A 17,805-nucleotide genomic window follows, 5' to 3' on the forward strand; every position below is an offset into this window, starting at 1 on the left:
GAGGGGGAGGGGGAGGGGGAGGAAATAAAAGAATCTCACCAAAATCAATTACATGATGTTATGGTTTAAATGTGGTTCCTTCCACATCCCCCCAAAAAAAACTCATGTTGAGGCTTAGTTTACCAGAAGAACAATATTGAGGTGGTGGGGCCATTGAGAGAGGTGATTAGGTCTTTAAGTTGGAAAAAAACAGGTTGTTATAAATTGAGTTTAGTTTCCTCAGCTTGTTCCCTTGCATCCTGTCTCACAATGTTATATTTCCCTTTTTCTCTCTCCCAGCATGTGGTGCTATCTAACTTGAGGCTCTCACCAAAAGCTAGACTTGGGCACCATACAGCCAACAGAATCATGAGCCAACATAAACTTCTTTTAAAACATATATTACCTGGTGTCAGGTATTTTGTTATAGCAACACAAAATGGACTAAAAACTTAGCAAATGACATAGGCTGGGACTAAAACTGAGCTCCTTGCTCACTTTTAGGAGCAATGATGAGGCCACAAAGGGTGACACCTGGAAAGCTGGCCCTGAATACCCGTTTTCCTACTCATATGGATTTAGTTAAAGTTAGGGTCAAAGCCCCAAGGCAGATATTCACTGAGGGTTGTGTTCCAAGATAAGCATTAACCATGTGATCCAAGGTGAGTCAGGACTGAGCTATTTTTCTAAACAAGGACCAGCCAAGAATCTCGATTTCTATAGCCAAGCCTACTGCAAGCAGCTGGCTCTCTTGGCTTCTTCTGAACTACTTCATTGGAAAAGCTGGTCCTCAAGCCATCTTCTAAGCCACAGAGTTCAACATGAACTTATTTACAATTTCATTCACTCATCCAGATGGTTATGTGTGCAACAGTTATGGACTTCGCGCCTACTCCATGCCAGGCCCTGAGCCAGCCTTTGGAGATATTGGTTGGACAAGACTATCAGGAGCTTCACCCTGGTGGGGTTGAAAATGGGGGAAGTGGATATTGGATGAACATGTCAACCAGCAAACTATTACAGACTGTAATATGTGCTGAGAGAGAAAAAATAGAGTAATAGTGATAAGGCGGAGAAAAACTTAAAGAGAGCACTATTTTATACAGATCCTGAGATTTGAAGAATGGAAATGGAACTGCCAGAGAAAAGCCAGGAGAAGAACATCTCAGGGAAAGGAAATATCCAGTTCAGAACTTAGAGGCAGGACACGATCAGGGGAGCAGGAAAGAAAGAGTGCAACCTGGCTGAGACGAGGCTGGCAAATAGGAATGTCCCCATGATGGGAACATAGATGCCTCAGAAAGTCACAGAAAGTGACTCCTATGTGTTTTTTTGCAATGGAAAACCATAGGAGGGCTCATTTATTAAAAAAAAAAAAAGCTGACTTTTGGGTGAAGAATGGATTGGAAAGGTTGGGAATAGAAGTAGAGAATGTGGTCTCTCTCCTTGAATCTGTGGACAGATTCAATAGGGTAGAGTCCCTGAGACTGAACACTGAGATCAGGTGGCTGAGTGGGGAGGGAGGGAGAGAAGTAGATAGATCCAAACAAGAAGATGAAGTTGGTCTAGTCAGACATGGGACTTACTGAGGAGAGCCAATAAAAAGGAAGAGGACTAAGGATAAATAATGCCCAACTTTGAGACTTGAACAACCAGGTGGGGTCCCCAGCTTCCCTATGGTATTCTCCAGTGGCAAGCATCATGATCTCTTTATTGCATATACAGCCCCTGACTTATGATGGCTTGACTAATGATTTTTCAACTTTACCCTGGTGCCAAAGCAATATGCTTTCACACTTTGAATTTTGATATTTTCCCAGGCTAGCAATGTGCAGCATGATTCTCTCTTCCAATGCTGGACAGGGACAGGAGCTACAGTTCCCAGTCAGTCTGTGATCACAAGGGGACACAAGCAATACTCTACACCATGCTGTGCTGATAAGTCATGACATTCTGTAGGTTAGGTGTACTGGATGCCTTTTCAACCTAGAATGTTTTCAAGTCACGAAGGGTTTATTGGGACATAATCTCATTTAAAAAATCAAGGTACAGCTGTACATTCTTCTGAAGATCTTATAAATGAAAAAGCATGTTTTTCACATATTTTTACCTGAATAACATATTCATATACTATTGGTCTGCATCTAGCCTTGGCCCTCAACAACACATCTTGGAGATCCTTCCTAATCATTTCATAAAGTTTGTCTCACCTTTATGAACATGTTCAGGCTATACCCTTGCATGGATATATGCAACTTCTTTTACCAATCTCCTACTGATTTGGGTTGCTTTAAAATGTTTGACATAGAAAGAAATGCTGTAATGACCATCCTTGCACCACATACGTCACTTTGAATACACAAGTAAATCTGTAGAATTATTCCTAGAAGCTGAATTGTTGGTCCAGGGTATGGGCATTTTAAATTCTGATACCTACTGCAATTGGCCATCCTGCAAAGTGGCACTAATTTACACTCCCACCAGTACTGGTAGGAGGGTGCTATGGTTTGGATATAGTCTGAATGTGTCCCCAAGGATTCATGTGTGGAAATTTGATTCTACAGTGAGGCAGTTAGGGGGTGGAAATTTAATCCAATTACAGTATTTAGAGATGGAACCTTTAGGAGGTGAGTAGGATTGGACAGATTCAATAGGGTGGAGTCCCTGAGATTGAATACTGGTGACTTTATAAGAAAAGGGAGAGGGGTTGTAAGATAAACACACACAAAAACACATGATGCCTTATGCCACCATTAGACTCTCCCAGCAAAAAGATCATTGCCATATGTGGGTCCTTGGCTCCTCAGACCCATGGGCAAAAACAAACTTATTTTTTTATTAAGTCACCCAGTCTCAAGTATTTCATTATAACAACACAAAACAGTTTAATACAGACAGTTATGGCAAGCTGTTTAAACTTTTTCTCTTGTACCTTTTGCAAAGAAGACTCCATCATCAAGTTCACAAAATAGGATGTGAATCCCTGGTATCAGCCCTGGCCTATGGACTTCTAAAACCTCTCCCCTTCTCCAGACAACCAGGCCCTCAATGTAATCTCCATGATACCTTCAATAGGACCTTGGAGCACATGCCACGATCTGGTACTTCCCTTTGGGGAGACTTAAGTAACAACCAGAATAAACCAAACCACAAGAAAAATGTCTGGTGAGGGCTGGGTTAATAGCTTAAAAATTGATTCTGCTGGAAAAGAAATGGCATTTTAAAAACTTAGAAAATGAACCCAAGTGAACTATTACCTGCTCTTCCATTTAAATTAGCCCTGGGAGGACTCCATCCCTATGTTTACTCATGATTAAGAAATCCCTCATGCCATGATGCTATCGATCACTTTCAGAGGAGTGCAACTTCTGCTTCATAAGTAGAACTTTTTTAAGATCAGCTAGATGATATATTATCATTCCTGGTGGGTGGATAAATAAGAAGGTAGCTGTACATCCCTGTTGGTGTCTGGAATCCTAGAGTGCCAGAGCTGAAGTTAGTGAGGCAACAGACCTCTGGAATGTTCAATGGTGGCTCACACTAGCATACTCTCCTAAAATCAGATGGCAGGGAGCACATCCATAAAGGGCAACGGCCACTGGATGCTCCCTAAAGTATTCTCTAGCATTATTAGTCTGCAACTTAGTGCAACACCCTGCTTTTGTAAGTGGAAAAACTGAGGTCCAGAGAGGTCTTTAGGGGTACACAGCAACAGAACTGCTCATGGAGATTTTTTCATTGTTTGCAGAGTGAGTATCCTGCAAAGATAGCTCTGCTCACGTGTATCATCTGTCCCTCCTTCTACATCTTCTGCTCTCAGTCCATCCTATCATGATTTGCATATGGAATATGTACAGTTGGCCCTTGGTCTTCTTGGGGAGGAATTTTAGAAACCCTCCCTCCCTGTCACTGCTACCAAAATCTACAAATGCTCAAGTCCCTTAAATAAAATGATATATTATGCACATATAACCTATGTACATCCTCCCCCATATTTTGGTCATCTCTAGATGACTTATAATATCAATGTCTATGCTATGTAAATAGTCATTGTATTATACTGTCTGGGGGAAGATGACCAGGAAAACGCCAGACCTGTACAGTACTGGCAAGATATTTTTAAAAATAGTTTGTTTAGCACTTGGTTCCTGAAGATGCATGAATGCCAAACCTGAAGATCTGGAGGGCCAAATGTATACTCATGTGTTGAACAAACATAGAGTATTGAGACAAAAGTTAAGTATTAAAAATGGGGATAGACTATAAAAATTACATTTGTGGGGGCTGGGGTTGTGGCTCAGAGGTAGAGCACTCGCCTAGCATGCATGAGGCACTGGGTTTGATCCTCAGCCCCACATAAAAATAAAACAAAGATATTGTGTCCACCTATAACTAGAAAATAAATACTTTAAAAAATTATATTTGTGTTGGCTCCCCATAAACTCTGGTCTCTACTTTTCCTACCTTGATCTCATTCAGCTGGAGTATTTAGTCATACTAATCATTTAAAAATGCATATTAAGACAATAACAGGATGCTATTCATATAGTGTATATCAATTTAGCAAACATGAAAAGAAATGCAGTGTATGGATCTCTTTATCTAAGTACATCTTTGCAGATTGAGACAAGGAGCAGGGATGCCCCCTGCCTGCCTGCTTGTGCCACTTCCACAAGGGAACCTGCAAACAGCTCAGCTGCCCACTTTTCTCTGCATGCTGGGAGAGCATGTGGAAATAGCAATGGCTTTGATCTTGTTTGTTGTCCCATTGTAATGTGAAAACCATTACAAGTCTTGAAGACTGTTGGAAGCACAATGTCTACCATATTCCACATTCACTAAGAATCTGCTCATTAGCAATTGATTAAAATTAGAGTGGGTTTCTAGCAGGGTATTTCTGAATGTTGCAAACCTGGACTTGAGGGTCTTGAGATTTTATTCAAAAAGTTAGCATGTATGTGAATCACTGGGACAGCTTGATAAAATTTATATTGCCAGGCTATATTCATAGTAGTTTCAACGCAACAGGCCCTGGAAATCACATTTTCATGGGTTTTCCAGAAGATTCTGATGAAACTATCTGAAGACTGTAGATTGAGAAACAGACCCATTGGCACCAGCAAGGCTGAGAAAGATCCTATTTCATCCAATATAAGCACACCATTCATAATTCACTCATCCGTTTCTTCTGTCATTTAGGAGACATGCATTAAGCATATGTGTTAGCATGTGCTCTACCCACTGATAGGCACAAAGTGAAATAAAACATGCCTTCAAGTTAGCCTAATGGGTGTCTCCCAGAACACCATGGGAGGGAGAAGTACAGGGAGTGCATTCTGGGAACGCAGAGGAAGGTACCTTACACAGCCTGAGGTTGGAGAGCGTAATGTCAGAAAGTGGCCAAGGAGGTGACCCCAAGGCTGGAATTAGGGGTTAAGAAAGTAAAATACAGGAGAGGAGCTTTCCAAGGCACAAAACTCTAGAACTAGCTGGACATGTTTGGAGATTATAGGCAGTTTTGAGAGATCAGAATGAATCAACTGTACATGTATATATGTGCACAACTATATGCATGTATACATATATATTCATGCACATATGTGGGCGTGCACATGTATAAAGGTGGGGAGGAAAGTCCAGGGAATTTGCAGGGCTACCTCAGGAATGGCCCGGTGAACACAGTATGCCACAGAGGCTTAAGTAGGATGACATGGGCAGGTGTGAGTTTTAGAAGGTCGTGGTGATTCGCCCAGACAGGAAGTTTCAACATGGCAAGGTTAATGCCCTTCTTCACCTTCTACAAGCAGCCTCAGCTAAAAATACCTGGGAAGAACTGTGGGAGATGTAGCTCCCTGCTTTCCAGAACAAAAATATCTCTTTGAGCTGGTCATTTCTACCAAGATCACACTCATATTTTACAATGTATATGAAAAAAAATCTTGCACTTAATTTTTCATGTAGTCAAAGAATGACAACAAAAACAAACCCCACTGGAGTTCAAACTCTGGATGGATCTAGAAAACTGCATGAAGGGGTGTGAGGGACTGTCCCCAAGAACATGGTGACTGACACAGGCCCACCTTTAACATGCATTAAATCAACCACCCTCATGTTAAATGGAGCTGTTTGCAGAGAGAAATGTGTTTGTGGTTCTTGGAATCATTAGTGAATGATGCACAGGTGGCATAGAATAATTGAATAATTACTGTCTCAAGTATTGCTGGAGGTGATTTAGAACTCTGTTGTTCTCACAAAGAAATGAATTAAACTGTATCTACCCTGGAGATACAGGATTGCCCCTGGAGACACAGCTTCCCCAAGGCCCAGATGCAGGCTTTAGCTCCAGAGGCCTCCAGAAGGCATAGGCTACCAGGTTGACTGGAAGGAGGTTATCCCTTGGAGCCTCCCGTCACAAGTGCAAGCACTTCTGAGATGACAGAGAAAAGAGGAGCTGGGTACTCTGTCATGGGAGGTTGGATACACTCTGCAACTCTGTCCACGGCATTCTTCAGTTAGAAATTTAGAAAAAAGCACAAGGTCCAAAGGTCTCATGGAGATATTGGAATTAGGAGAATTCCCAGTTTACAATAGATGCTTGCTACAAAATATCTCAACAGGCCTGTGGTACCTGCTTTTGAAGTGTAAAAGGTTCTATGTGTGCATATACATGCGTGTGTGCACACGCGTGCACGCAAACACACACACACAGCCTTGGGTAAACTTCCTGTATATTTGCTTGAATATGTTTGTGGTTCAAAGGTCAGTACATCCATTTGTCTTTCCTCATTCTGTAGTTCCTGGTCTTGACAAAAAGCCATGGTGGACCAGGGCTAAGGTCATAGTAAACCAGGGCTAAGATCGTCCTGAAATACAGTTAAGGTCATGGAGGACCAGGGATAAGCCATGTTCAGGAGGGCAGGTGTCCTTCTGTGTCCCAGACAGAGAAGCTGTGCTGCTGAGGCACTAAGGGTCTGCATGCACCAGCTTTAGCTAGAAAAGTCACATGAGGCCTGGAGCAATGTCTCTGAGCCAGACATGGGAAGTTTGCTGAAGGATCAAGTGGTGGAGAATTTGTGTGTCATACCAAGCACAGTGATGTGGGGGATTAGAGAGAGAGGGGACCCACGTGAACAGAGAGTAAGAGAGGTGTGAGACCATATGATTCCAAGGTCAGCCTGGAATGCCAGCAACTCCAGTGAATAACCATCTGTATGACGGAAATGATGAGCCTCCCTCACCTTGCTGTGTCAGGATAAGACTGTGTATGAGAAAGACACAGATAAAGGGTGTGTGACATCCACCTATTGACATTTTTGCTAATAATAGCAACAAAAAGCAGAACAAGGCTCTGACTCCAGTCTGTGGCCTTTCCCCTGAGCCCAGCTACCCTCCTGGGCATGACTCTTAGGTTTCTGCCTCCATGGTGGGCATCACCACCCTGAGGAGCCTGGCCTACCTGACCTGCTTCTAGAGAGCAGACCTGCCTGGTGGTTTGGCTCCACTAAGTCCTAGGAAAATCAGGCCCACAATTTAGCGTGAAACCAGAGACAACAAACACAACCCAATGAAACAAATCAAAACAATTCTTGCAAAGAACAAACTATTCAGACTGTGAGAATGGCCTTATCTAGGCAGCAGCCCAGTGTCTGGTTTCAGTTCCCAGAAGCCAACACTAATTTGGGTTCCCCTGGGCCAGCCCCTTCCAGCAGATGAAAGGATACTAGGCTAAGTGGCAGTTGGACAGCTTGCTACCCCCACTCTCCACTGAGTTCCACAAGTGCTTGTCTGCTTATCCTGGGGATCCCTGCTGCCACAGCAAACCTCCCACTAGCATTCCTGACAGCTTCCCGCTGTGCGACAGGGAGGCCCAGAAAGGCTGAAGCTTAAACGAAAGACAGGGGAGGGTGGGAGAACAGCTTACTCCAGGTGATGCTGTCCTGCCTCAGGGATGGGAAAAGTCAGTCACCTGGGAGCTCCAGACCCTGGCCCCTTTCAACAAGACCCCTGAAGGGAATGTCACTAGGAGGAACAATCTGTAAAGTCCAGATTCTCATACACAGAACAAATGTCAAAGGCATCTGCGGCTACAAGAGGTCAGGGCTGGTACTCAATCTGGGCCTTGATTAGAAACCCCAGGGCCCAGTAAGAATTGGAACCCCCAGACTGGCCTGGGAAACATATGGGCACTGGGCTGTCTGGAAGGTGGGTCCCAGGGATACCACACATACCAGGTAGCATTCCAAAGATGTCCCTGAAAAGTCTCACTATGGCTTATCCCATTATACACTAATCTGGGTATTGCTCTGAAGGGGCTTTCAAATGAAATTAGGTTATAAATCAGTTGACTTTAAAATAAAGAGGTCTTCCTGTATTATCTGGTGAGCCCAAGATATGTCCCTGAGCCTACAGCAGCAGACCACTCCCATCATGATGTGGTACCCTCACCAGAGGTCCAGATCAATGGGGTTGCCAGATCTTGGTGTTGAACTGCTAGAGCCATGAGCCTAAACAAATTCTTTACTTCATCATAAGTGTCTTGTCTCAGACATTTCTTTGTAGTAAAGTTGATTAATGTACCTGATTAATATACTTGTACCCCACAAGACTGGCCTACCCTAGCCCTACTCCAGGCTACCTGGATTGCCTGCTAGCTTTCCTAGCCTGCCTCTTGGGCTTATGCAGACTCCAGCTCAGTATCTTTTGGAAACTGCACAATGCCACACATATGCTTACCCTTGGGCCTATGTGGTATAAGGACAGCTTGGACACATGAGGTGGGGCGTCTAAACACATGCACCCAGGCACCCTTCAAAGTGTGGGATGCACCCCTCAAGGTGGTCATATTCTGGGCAGGGGGCAAAGGGTCTGAACTACCAGAAGGTCAAGAATTCTTGACTTGAATCTGGCCTTCCAGGTTTTTATGAAGATCAGAGTAGGAAGTTGGAGCAGATTTCATTTAACAGTTTGATAGTTGAGTTACACCTTTTAAACATTTTGACACAGTATACAGGCTTCCACTTGCTTCCTTTGCCTGGGCCCACAAATTTAGGAGCCCATTCTGATCACTCATTAATTACCTGGTTGACAGTCTTGATAGCAAGTCAAATAAATCTTGATAGAAAACCTTGCTCCCTGTGTTAGTGAAGAGAGCTTGGTTCTCTCCTGTCTATTAGTCTTTGAGACTAACTGATAGCAAGTATTACCTTTTCTTGATCAAGAAGCTCTTGTAAAATAACTTGTCTTTCCCGACATAATTCTAAGAAATCTTCTGAGTGCAAACTTTCATGCAATGCAGGGAAGAATGTCAGCTGGGTGCAGTCTACCGCCACCTCGACAGGCTCGCTCTCGGCTTCCTTTGGAGTCAGCTCATCTGCAGCAGGATAAAGGGATACATGGTCTTAAAATGAGCCATTTGACATCACAAGGGAGGGCAGGCAGCATGTGCTTGCCTCCCTGGGAGGAACTGTGCTCCAGGGCAGCAGTAAACATTGTGGTGTGCCCTTCAACTGCTTCTGAAAAGGTATACCCCCACCTGACCCTGTGCGTGGTCAACACACCTTCAAGCTGATTCAGCCCCGAAGGCCCAAGTGCGCCCAGACCTGGCCCCTCTGCCACATTCAAGTCCACACAGGGGAAACATTTCAAGATTCACACTCACGAACCAGTAAAGCAGCTCTCTAGGTTCATCCAGGCTTTGCTTCTAAACCTCACTTTGTTCAATCTTAAGAGTGTTGTTGATATTTTCTAATAATTAAAGCAACATCTTTTCATTGGAAAAGCCATGATGGTGAGAAATAAAATAGATATCAGCCCTGCATCCATGCCCTAATAATAGTGCCCATTCAGGGAGCTCTTTCTTGATGCCTGATGCTTCTGATGGCATTTGTATGTCTAATCATGTCTAGGTTGTAGACACTACTTCATCCTCACTTTACAAATGAAGGAGGCTAGTTACTTTGTCCAAGAATATATGGCTACTAAGAACTAGAGGCAGAATCTGAACCAAATCTCCCTGAATCAAAGTCAGATCTCAATCTCTATACTGGTCTCACTGTTTATAATTGATTTGCTTCCAATTTACTGGTTGATTTATTTCCAATGTATTTTCAGTACATATTCACATATGCATGCACACACATACCATTTTTAGTGTGAAAAGAATAATTTTACATTTCAGTTTTTCTTTACTATTTTGTTTTCTTTCAAGATTATACACGAGGACTGACTGGGAATGGGCCTCCCTGGTGAAATACCTGTCTAACATGTGCAAGGCTCTGGGTTTGGTCCCCAGCACTGCCCAAAAGAAAAACAAACAAAAAAAAATATTATATCATAAGCATTTTCACATTCCATTGAAAGTTTCTGGAATAACTTAAATGGTGGTGAAATATTCTAAAATGTGTCTATTTCAACTAACCCATCTCCTGATTTTTAGAGATACAGATGGTTTTTACACCTGCACTACCAGGAATATACTCTACTGCACAAATTTGTGTCCCTGTCTAGATTTATTTTCCAAGGGCAGAGACATTTGAGTCTATGCCAAGCATATAACTACCTAGATTACTGGATCTTATTCTTCCTCCACCCACATGTCCTGAATGTCCCTAAAGCAGACACATTGCTCATGATTGCAAAGCCATGGGCCATTTTCTTTATGCCAAGAAGCTGAGCTCTTTGATCTCCACCACCTGGCAGTCTCACATCTGGATGAATGCAACAAGTGTCTGCTGCTCACAGTGATAGCCATCATAGACTTTGCTTAATGCAGGGAGAATGTTCCCATAAGGAACATTCTGGAAAGGTATGATGGAGAACCACAGACCCTTCTCCTCTCTTGGCTGAGCTCCCAGTCTAGGGTCCATGCTGAAAATACCACAGAGACCCAGAGTCACAGGTGCCCAGGTATTCTGCATTTTAGGAAGCAGAGGGTGAAACAGCCCATGGCCATAGGTCACATAAAGCTAGCACATGCTCCCCTCCACTGCACTCTCTCTAGTCCCCGTCTCAAAGAGGTAGAACAAGTGATTGTTTCACTGATGTAGGAGTTGTGGAGCCTAGGGTACAGCAAAAAGAAACAAATATGTATTTCAATGTCATACATATCTTGTGTCACAGTAGGACTCCCAAAGCAACTCGGAATAAGAGCCCAAGATTTTCACTTCTCGGATTGTATTCCTGCAGACTGGCAAGCAGGAAGCTCAGTGCAAAACCTGCTACTCAGGCAGTAAATGATCAAGCCTGATTAGTGCCAAGAAGTTGTCATTGGGCTGAGGAATAGACATTGGTTGTAGCCTAGGATGCAATGAAGTTTACAGACTGGGAATGTTGGAACCAAAGGGCTGTCTTTGGGGAAAAACAGAAATTTTGAAATATAGTTCATGAAGTACAGTGTAGGTGTTCAGATGTGTTTGTGCCAAAATGACCTTTGAAGATAAATGTTTCATTTTTAGCAAATAAACTCAACCAAATTTCTCCATGAGACTTGAACAAGTAAAGAAGAAGCATTAACATCAAAAATGATTCCAAGCATTTTCTTTAAATCAAGGAAATAATAATGACTATTATATCTGTCATTTTCATAATCAGAGAGCTCAGTGTAAAAAGTATTAAATATCTATCTCAGCCATTTTTATTCTGAGCCATCTTATTATTTTCCTCCTGTGATTTTGGTCATTTTTTTTTGAGAGAGAGAGAGAGAGAGAATTTTAATATTTATTTATTTTTTTAGTTTTCAGCGGACACAATATCTTTGTTTGTATGTGGTGCTGAGGATCAAACCCGGGCCGCATGCATGCCAGGAGAGTGCGCTACCGCTTGAGCCACATCCCCAGCCCAATTTTGGTCACTTTTTAAGCATGTGTTTTAATTGTATGGGGACACTTTTAATATATCCCAGATACAGGATATTGAGAGGACAGCTCAACTCCCACCACCGCCCCGCTGCAATATATATATATATATATATATATATATATATATATTTTTTTTTTTCCAAAACTTAATATAAACTTCCTCCCCTAATAGAGTGTCCTGGTCTAGAATAAGGTCCTGTTTATTCTGAAACACAATAGTAAGATCTTAACGTTGTCTATTCTAGCCCTACAGTATTTTATTCTCTAAAATATTAATCTATTAAGCAAGATATTAGATTAAAAATTAGTTTAATTATTAAAAGGAACAATAGAAAAAATAAACTCAATACCTTGTTTTTCAGCACTGGTTTGAGAAATATCACCCTTTCTGTCTTGGCCTTCCTGAAATGAGACCAGAGAAAAAGAAATTAAGTCCTGTATGCTGGGTTTATGCTCTCCTCTTTAATTACTAAGACTCAGATGCAAGGGGAGGGAAATGCTAAATCCTAAAGGACATAGTAACATGTAAATATTAATATTCCTGAGTCAAAGGGAAGAAAACCCACAACCTTCCATTAAGTAGGATTTACAGTAATTCCCAAAGATGGTGCCAAGATGAGGTTAGATAGCATGCTGGATTTGTCTGTGTGCAGACCCCTCTGTAGAGGGGACAGGAAGAAGATCTGGGGCTGGACAGCCTGAGTGACCAGTTTCAGAGCCAACCTTGGGCACTGCCATCCACAATGAGCAAGCTAATTATTTTCGCTACCTCCAATTCCTAAGAAATATATTGAGGAAAAAATACTGCACACTTCCAGACATGTATTGACAACAATTTAAAAAAAAACAACCTCAACTGTCTATTGAATAAATGAAATGTAATTTTCTTTTTAGGTTTTACATGGATAAAAGATACTGGGGTTATAGACCAGAGAACACAGTCAATGTCATATCTTGGGATGAACGTAGAAGAAAATATCCAGCATCCCAGTGCTTGGAAGGCTGCCTTTTAGGATATTTTAAATTATGCTTGTTCAATTAGAACATGAAAAGTTATTAACAGGTCTTTCTACCACTATCAGATGGATCCAACTGTCTACCCAGCCCTCAAAAGGCAAAAATAACAACAACAACAAAACGTGAGCTTGATGATGTTATGAGCTTCATTAGAGCAAACTCCCAGGCACTGCCTGGATTCTGCTGCCAGGAAAATCAAGACAACTTCAGTACCATGTGGATTAAGGGAGCCACTAGCTTGAGTTTGCAGAATTCGCTGAGTTCAAAAGATTTTCACTGTAAAATTTGTTACAGAATTTGCTAGTGCAATAAATAATGTGCACAGCAGTGCAGGTTCTAAATGCTCAAAAGAACTTGAGCTGCAGACAATGGCTACCACCTGGCTCTTTCCAGACATTAGTATCCAGATTACTTCCCTGGACTTCTGTGGACTGTAGTATGGTACAGGATCAAGGGCACAGGTATGAACACTCTGCCATCCATCCACTCACTCATTTATCCATTCAATTTTCCTTTCTGGTTATAGTTATAGCATTGCTTCTATGTACCTGGGATGATTAGTGTTTATTTTCTTCTATTAAATGACATCAAGAATAAGTTATGCAACCTTCTACATTTACATTCTTGCTCTTATCTGAAGAGAACATTAGACAGGAAAGCTACAGAGCCGCTTCCCTTTCTGTTTACCATCTGGAAACATCACCATCCCGCTATACCCAATGCCTACCTTGCACTTTTCTGGGCTCCTGATCTCCCACGGAGACAAGCGTCTGATGCGTTTCTTCATGCGAGCTGGTCCTTCTCTCCAGTCCAGTTCCCACCGGGAGCAGAATGTGGTTTCTGCCATCTGTCCCCACAGGCCCAGCTCCCCAAAAAGCTGCTCCCGGATCCTGGCCCAGGCATTGGCTGCCTTGATGTTGCAACATCTCCGCCTCTGGGAAGCAGAAATATGACATCACCCCTGGACACATTTTCCTTAGAGGCATGGCCTCAAACCTCCAAAGGTGAACTGACCAAGTCCCTCATAAATGTTTGAAGGAGCTGCACATCTAGGTAGCTCTGAACACTCTCACGATTGTGCAGTGCTCTTTCTGGATCCAGGACCAAACCAGGAGAAGGAAAATACTAATGTCTGGAAAGAGCCAGGTGGTAGCCATTGTCTGCAGCACAAGTACTTTGTCATTGAGCATTTCTCAGCTTTGAGATTATTTAATCCCAGTAGAGGAAGGAGAAAACTGTCTATTCACCCTCAGAACCATTAGACTGCTGGCCCTGGACAGAAAGCAACAGGTCCTGAAGTCCCTGAAGCTACTTATCAGAGTGGATTAGTCAGCTGCTTTGTAAAAATTAGGTGTAGGATTTCATCACAGCCTCTACCCTTCAGAATGGACAGAAATTTTCTATCTATCCATAATCTCTATCCTTCCAAAATGATGCTGAAAATACTTCTTCCTGTCCACCCAGACTGGAGGTAGAGTAGGAATTAAAAGCCCTGCTGACAGTTGGATTATTTGAGCATGACCATTCTCATCTCTGATCCTCAGGATCTCCAACTATTTAATGAGAGGCTTAGCCTGGTTGAGGTCTAAAAGCCTCTTGATTCCTAATATCATATGATTTTTGAATGTTCAAGGATTCTAGAATGTTCACAGAAACAAAAGCTTTTTGTATTAATGAAAATAATCTTATCTAATATCTGTGAAATCTTCACAGTTTGTTGGTTTTTAATGGTCACACCTCTACTAGAGTATAATTTAAGTCTTGATAAAAATAAATTGACATCCTACATTGCATTTGCAGGCCACATTGAGTTTCATATATTATCCATCAAAGAAACATACTGTACAGTTTGGACAGTAGAATTAACTGTCTACACAGTGAACTTTTGTAATTATTCAAACACTTGATGGTATTTGCCCTATTCAATTTAAATGTTTCGGAAAACAGAAAGTGCTAACAACAGGAAGTAGAGGTTTCAAAATTTAACATAAATAGAAAAACATCTTGTGATTATGCCTTAGGTTGAACCTCTGGCCTTCTGATTACATTTTCTTTACCTAGTAAACACTGTGAGCATAAATTTTCTATCATTCCCATGCAGATACTAACTCTGGAACAGAAGCGATGTCTCCAAAATCCAACAGGTGGCCAAACAGATTTTACCCAGTCTGTCATATTCCAAAGTCTTCCCATGAGCCTGTGAGCTAGATCCCTTTGCTGCAGGGCTGATTATCATTTTATGGACTCATGATTTCTTTTTTTTTTAATATTTATTTTTTAGTTTTTGGTGGACACAACATCTTTGTTTGTATGTGGTGCTGAGGATCGAACCCGGGCCGCGCGCATGCCAGGCAAGCGCGCTACCGCTTGAGCCACATCCCCAGCCCCTGAACTCATGATTTCTACTAGTACTACTTCAGTGATTTACAGACTTTAGGATGTAGGCCTTGCAAATATCAGACATTTTGAATGAGTAAATCATTCTCAGAACTTGCTGGAAGCTTTCCCATAGAAACATAGCAGGGGGGATAGTGCTCAGCACGTGGTCTTTGATGTCCAATGAGCCTGGCTTGTCATCATGTTTCCGCTATTAGCCAGCAGTTGACTCTGAAGGAGCTTTAGCTTCCTCATCAGTCAAATTTGGCTAATAATATTAACATAATAAAAACTATAGACTTATGGAAGGATTAAATGAGACAATATTTTCACAAGTTTAATGTAGTACTTAACCCAGTTTAGGCAGTCAGTGTTATTACTGTAAATGAGCTAATCCCATTTCAACACGAGATTTTTGTTCCTCTACAGTGCCTAAAATCATATCCAAAACAGTCACAGCATTTTATAGAGGATTCTGGTGGGTTAATAAGGAGACCCAGAAATAACAACCATCCAAAGCTTTTTAGAGACATTTGGTCATATGAAATGAATGCTTGTTTGGAGAAAATATTGCAATTCCCTGGATGGGACATTATTGCTGTGTTTGTGGTAACATGTTGAGCTTCGTGGAGAGAGAATGAACAATTCCAAATCATTAGGTTGTCCAGTCTGAGCCTCAAATTAGTCTTTCAAGAACACCCTCTCTACCCCAAATGGTCTTGTTCCTCTCTACTCCATCATTGCAAAACTGAAGGTGCACAGCTGCCTGAATCTTCATCATGGGACACACATTAGCAGCCAGGTATGCAATGGGGAAATTGTTGAGAGATGAGTGATTTCTAAGTTCATGATAGCAAGTTGCATGTGAGCCCAGGACAAAGGATGCTAGATTACAAAATTGCAAAAGCCCTGGGTTCCCTCACCTGCAAAGGTGCTCTGAAATGCCCAGGTTTCTGCACAGTATATGGTTCTCTCTTAGTTCAAACCACAAATGGACCAAATGCCACTCCTGAGACTCACAGGCAGTGATTCTATTATGTAGGAGGTGGCTATGATTTTTGACTGAACAGAAACACTTGGGTAACAACACTTAAATTTGCCTTTGGGAAACCATTCTTTTCCTACTTTAAGTCTCTGCTGCACTAGTGGGGCTGACCCCAGCCCTGGCTTCAGGGTTGAATGCTTTACCCAAGTCTGGCTAATTTGTAAAGGGTTATAGGATAGGCTAATGAGCATCATGCCCTGTATTGGGTATGGTGCCTTCTGGAGCCAAGGCAGAGGAAGCAGAGGGGTGAATGCACACACACATGGAGTTCCCCCTACACCCTGAAATATACACAGAAAACACCTTTGTGTGGATCAGGAGAAATGGGCCCTGGGCATGTACAGCCCTGTGGGCATGCAGCTCAGCAATGAGAGTGCCTTTGTGTAAATTAGAAAATTGTCTTATTCCAGGATTTATGGCTTGGTGAGCAGAGCATGAGTTCACAGCAGAACCACTTGCACCTTCATCCATGTGCATGTGTCCTCAAAGTCATCAGCAATCTCATACATATGGGTGTGGGTGTGAGTTTACATGAACATGTATGATGTGTGTGAAAGGAAAGAAGGGAGGAAGGAGGGAGGGAGAGAGAGAGAGAATGAATACATGATATTTGGATAACTCTGTTTGAAGACCACTCTTCAACTGCATTCTTCAAAAATCCAAAATGTTTGTAAGTGGATGGATCTGGAGAACATCATGCTAAGTGAAATAAGGAAACTCTCAAACTCTCAAAAATCAAGGATCAGATGATTTCTCTCATATGTAAAAGCTAGAGCAAACTGAGGGAAGAAAGGCAAGGGGTGGGGGACCCCATGAAAATAGAAGGGAGATCAGAGGGAGAGACCAGAGGGGGAGCGGGAGGGATGGGAAAAGGGAGAAATTGTGGAATGAAACTGACCAAATTATGTGACACATATGAATACACAACACCTTAATGTGTATCTATAAAGAATCACTTTTAAAAACTATTAATAAATAGGAGGAACACTCGTAGAGGAGAGGAAGGAGAACAGGGGGAGGGAGAAGGAAAGGGAAAGAGGAAACCCTGGGAACTGAATGGAGCAAATTAGCTTCCACACATGTAAGATTATGTCAAAAGGAAACCCAATATTACATATAACCATAATGCATGAATAAAAACATTTTTTTTAAATAACCCAAAGCCAGTTAGAGTTAGTTTCTGATCCTTGCATCTAAAGGAGTTGTGACAAAAACTTAATGAGAAGAGAGACTGAACAAGACACTGAACAAGAGCTCCTGGACCCATAGAGAGCCCGTATGAGATCAAGCAGAACAGCCCCTTACATACTAAGAGAAAGGCCACTTTTTGGGGTGGCTGGCATCTCACAAAGAGCTTCAACATGTAAAGTTTTAGATGGCAATAGCAGGATGAGGCATTTCTGGGAATTGTGATGAATCCCTGACATAAGAACAAGATAGTGTAGATGGACCACAGAGAAGAGGATGAATGGAACTTGGGCAAAACAAAGGGAAATCAGTGTAGAGGGAACTATTCCTGCCAGTGTTTCTGGA

The 17,805-nt window shown here is 42.1% G+C and overlaps 1 protein-coding gene across 8 annotated transcripts in view; it reads right to left on the bottom strand.

The window, feature by feature from the left end:
• Positions 1-17,805, bottom strand: part of Wdfy4 (WDFY family member 4) — a 274,400-nt gene that overhangs the window by 90,223 nt on the left and 166,372 nt on the right. For all 8 annotated transcript variants that reach the window (XM_015498911.2, XM_048807497.1, XM_048807491.1 and 5 more), the window contains 3 exons: positions 13,579-13,785; positions 12,185-12,236; positions 9,183-9,349 (listed from right to left, as the gene is read on the bottom strand). In XM_015498911.2, the coding sequence (XP_015354397.1) occupies positions 9,183-9,349; positions 12,185-12,236; positions 13,579-13,785 (426 nt within the window). The remainder of the gene's footprint in view (positions 1-9,182; positions 9,350-12,184; positions 12,237-13,578; positions 13,786-17,805) is intronic.

This window comes from Marmota marmota, unplaced genomic scaffold (assembly GCF_001458135.2).
Source record: "Marmota marmota marmota unplaced genomic scaffold, marMar, whole genome shotgun sequence".
In the NCBI taxonomy this organism is placed as follows: Eukaryota; Metazoa; Chordata; class Mammalia; order Rodentia; family Sciuridae; genus Marmota; species Marmota marmota.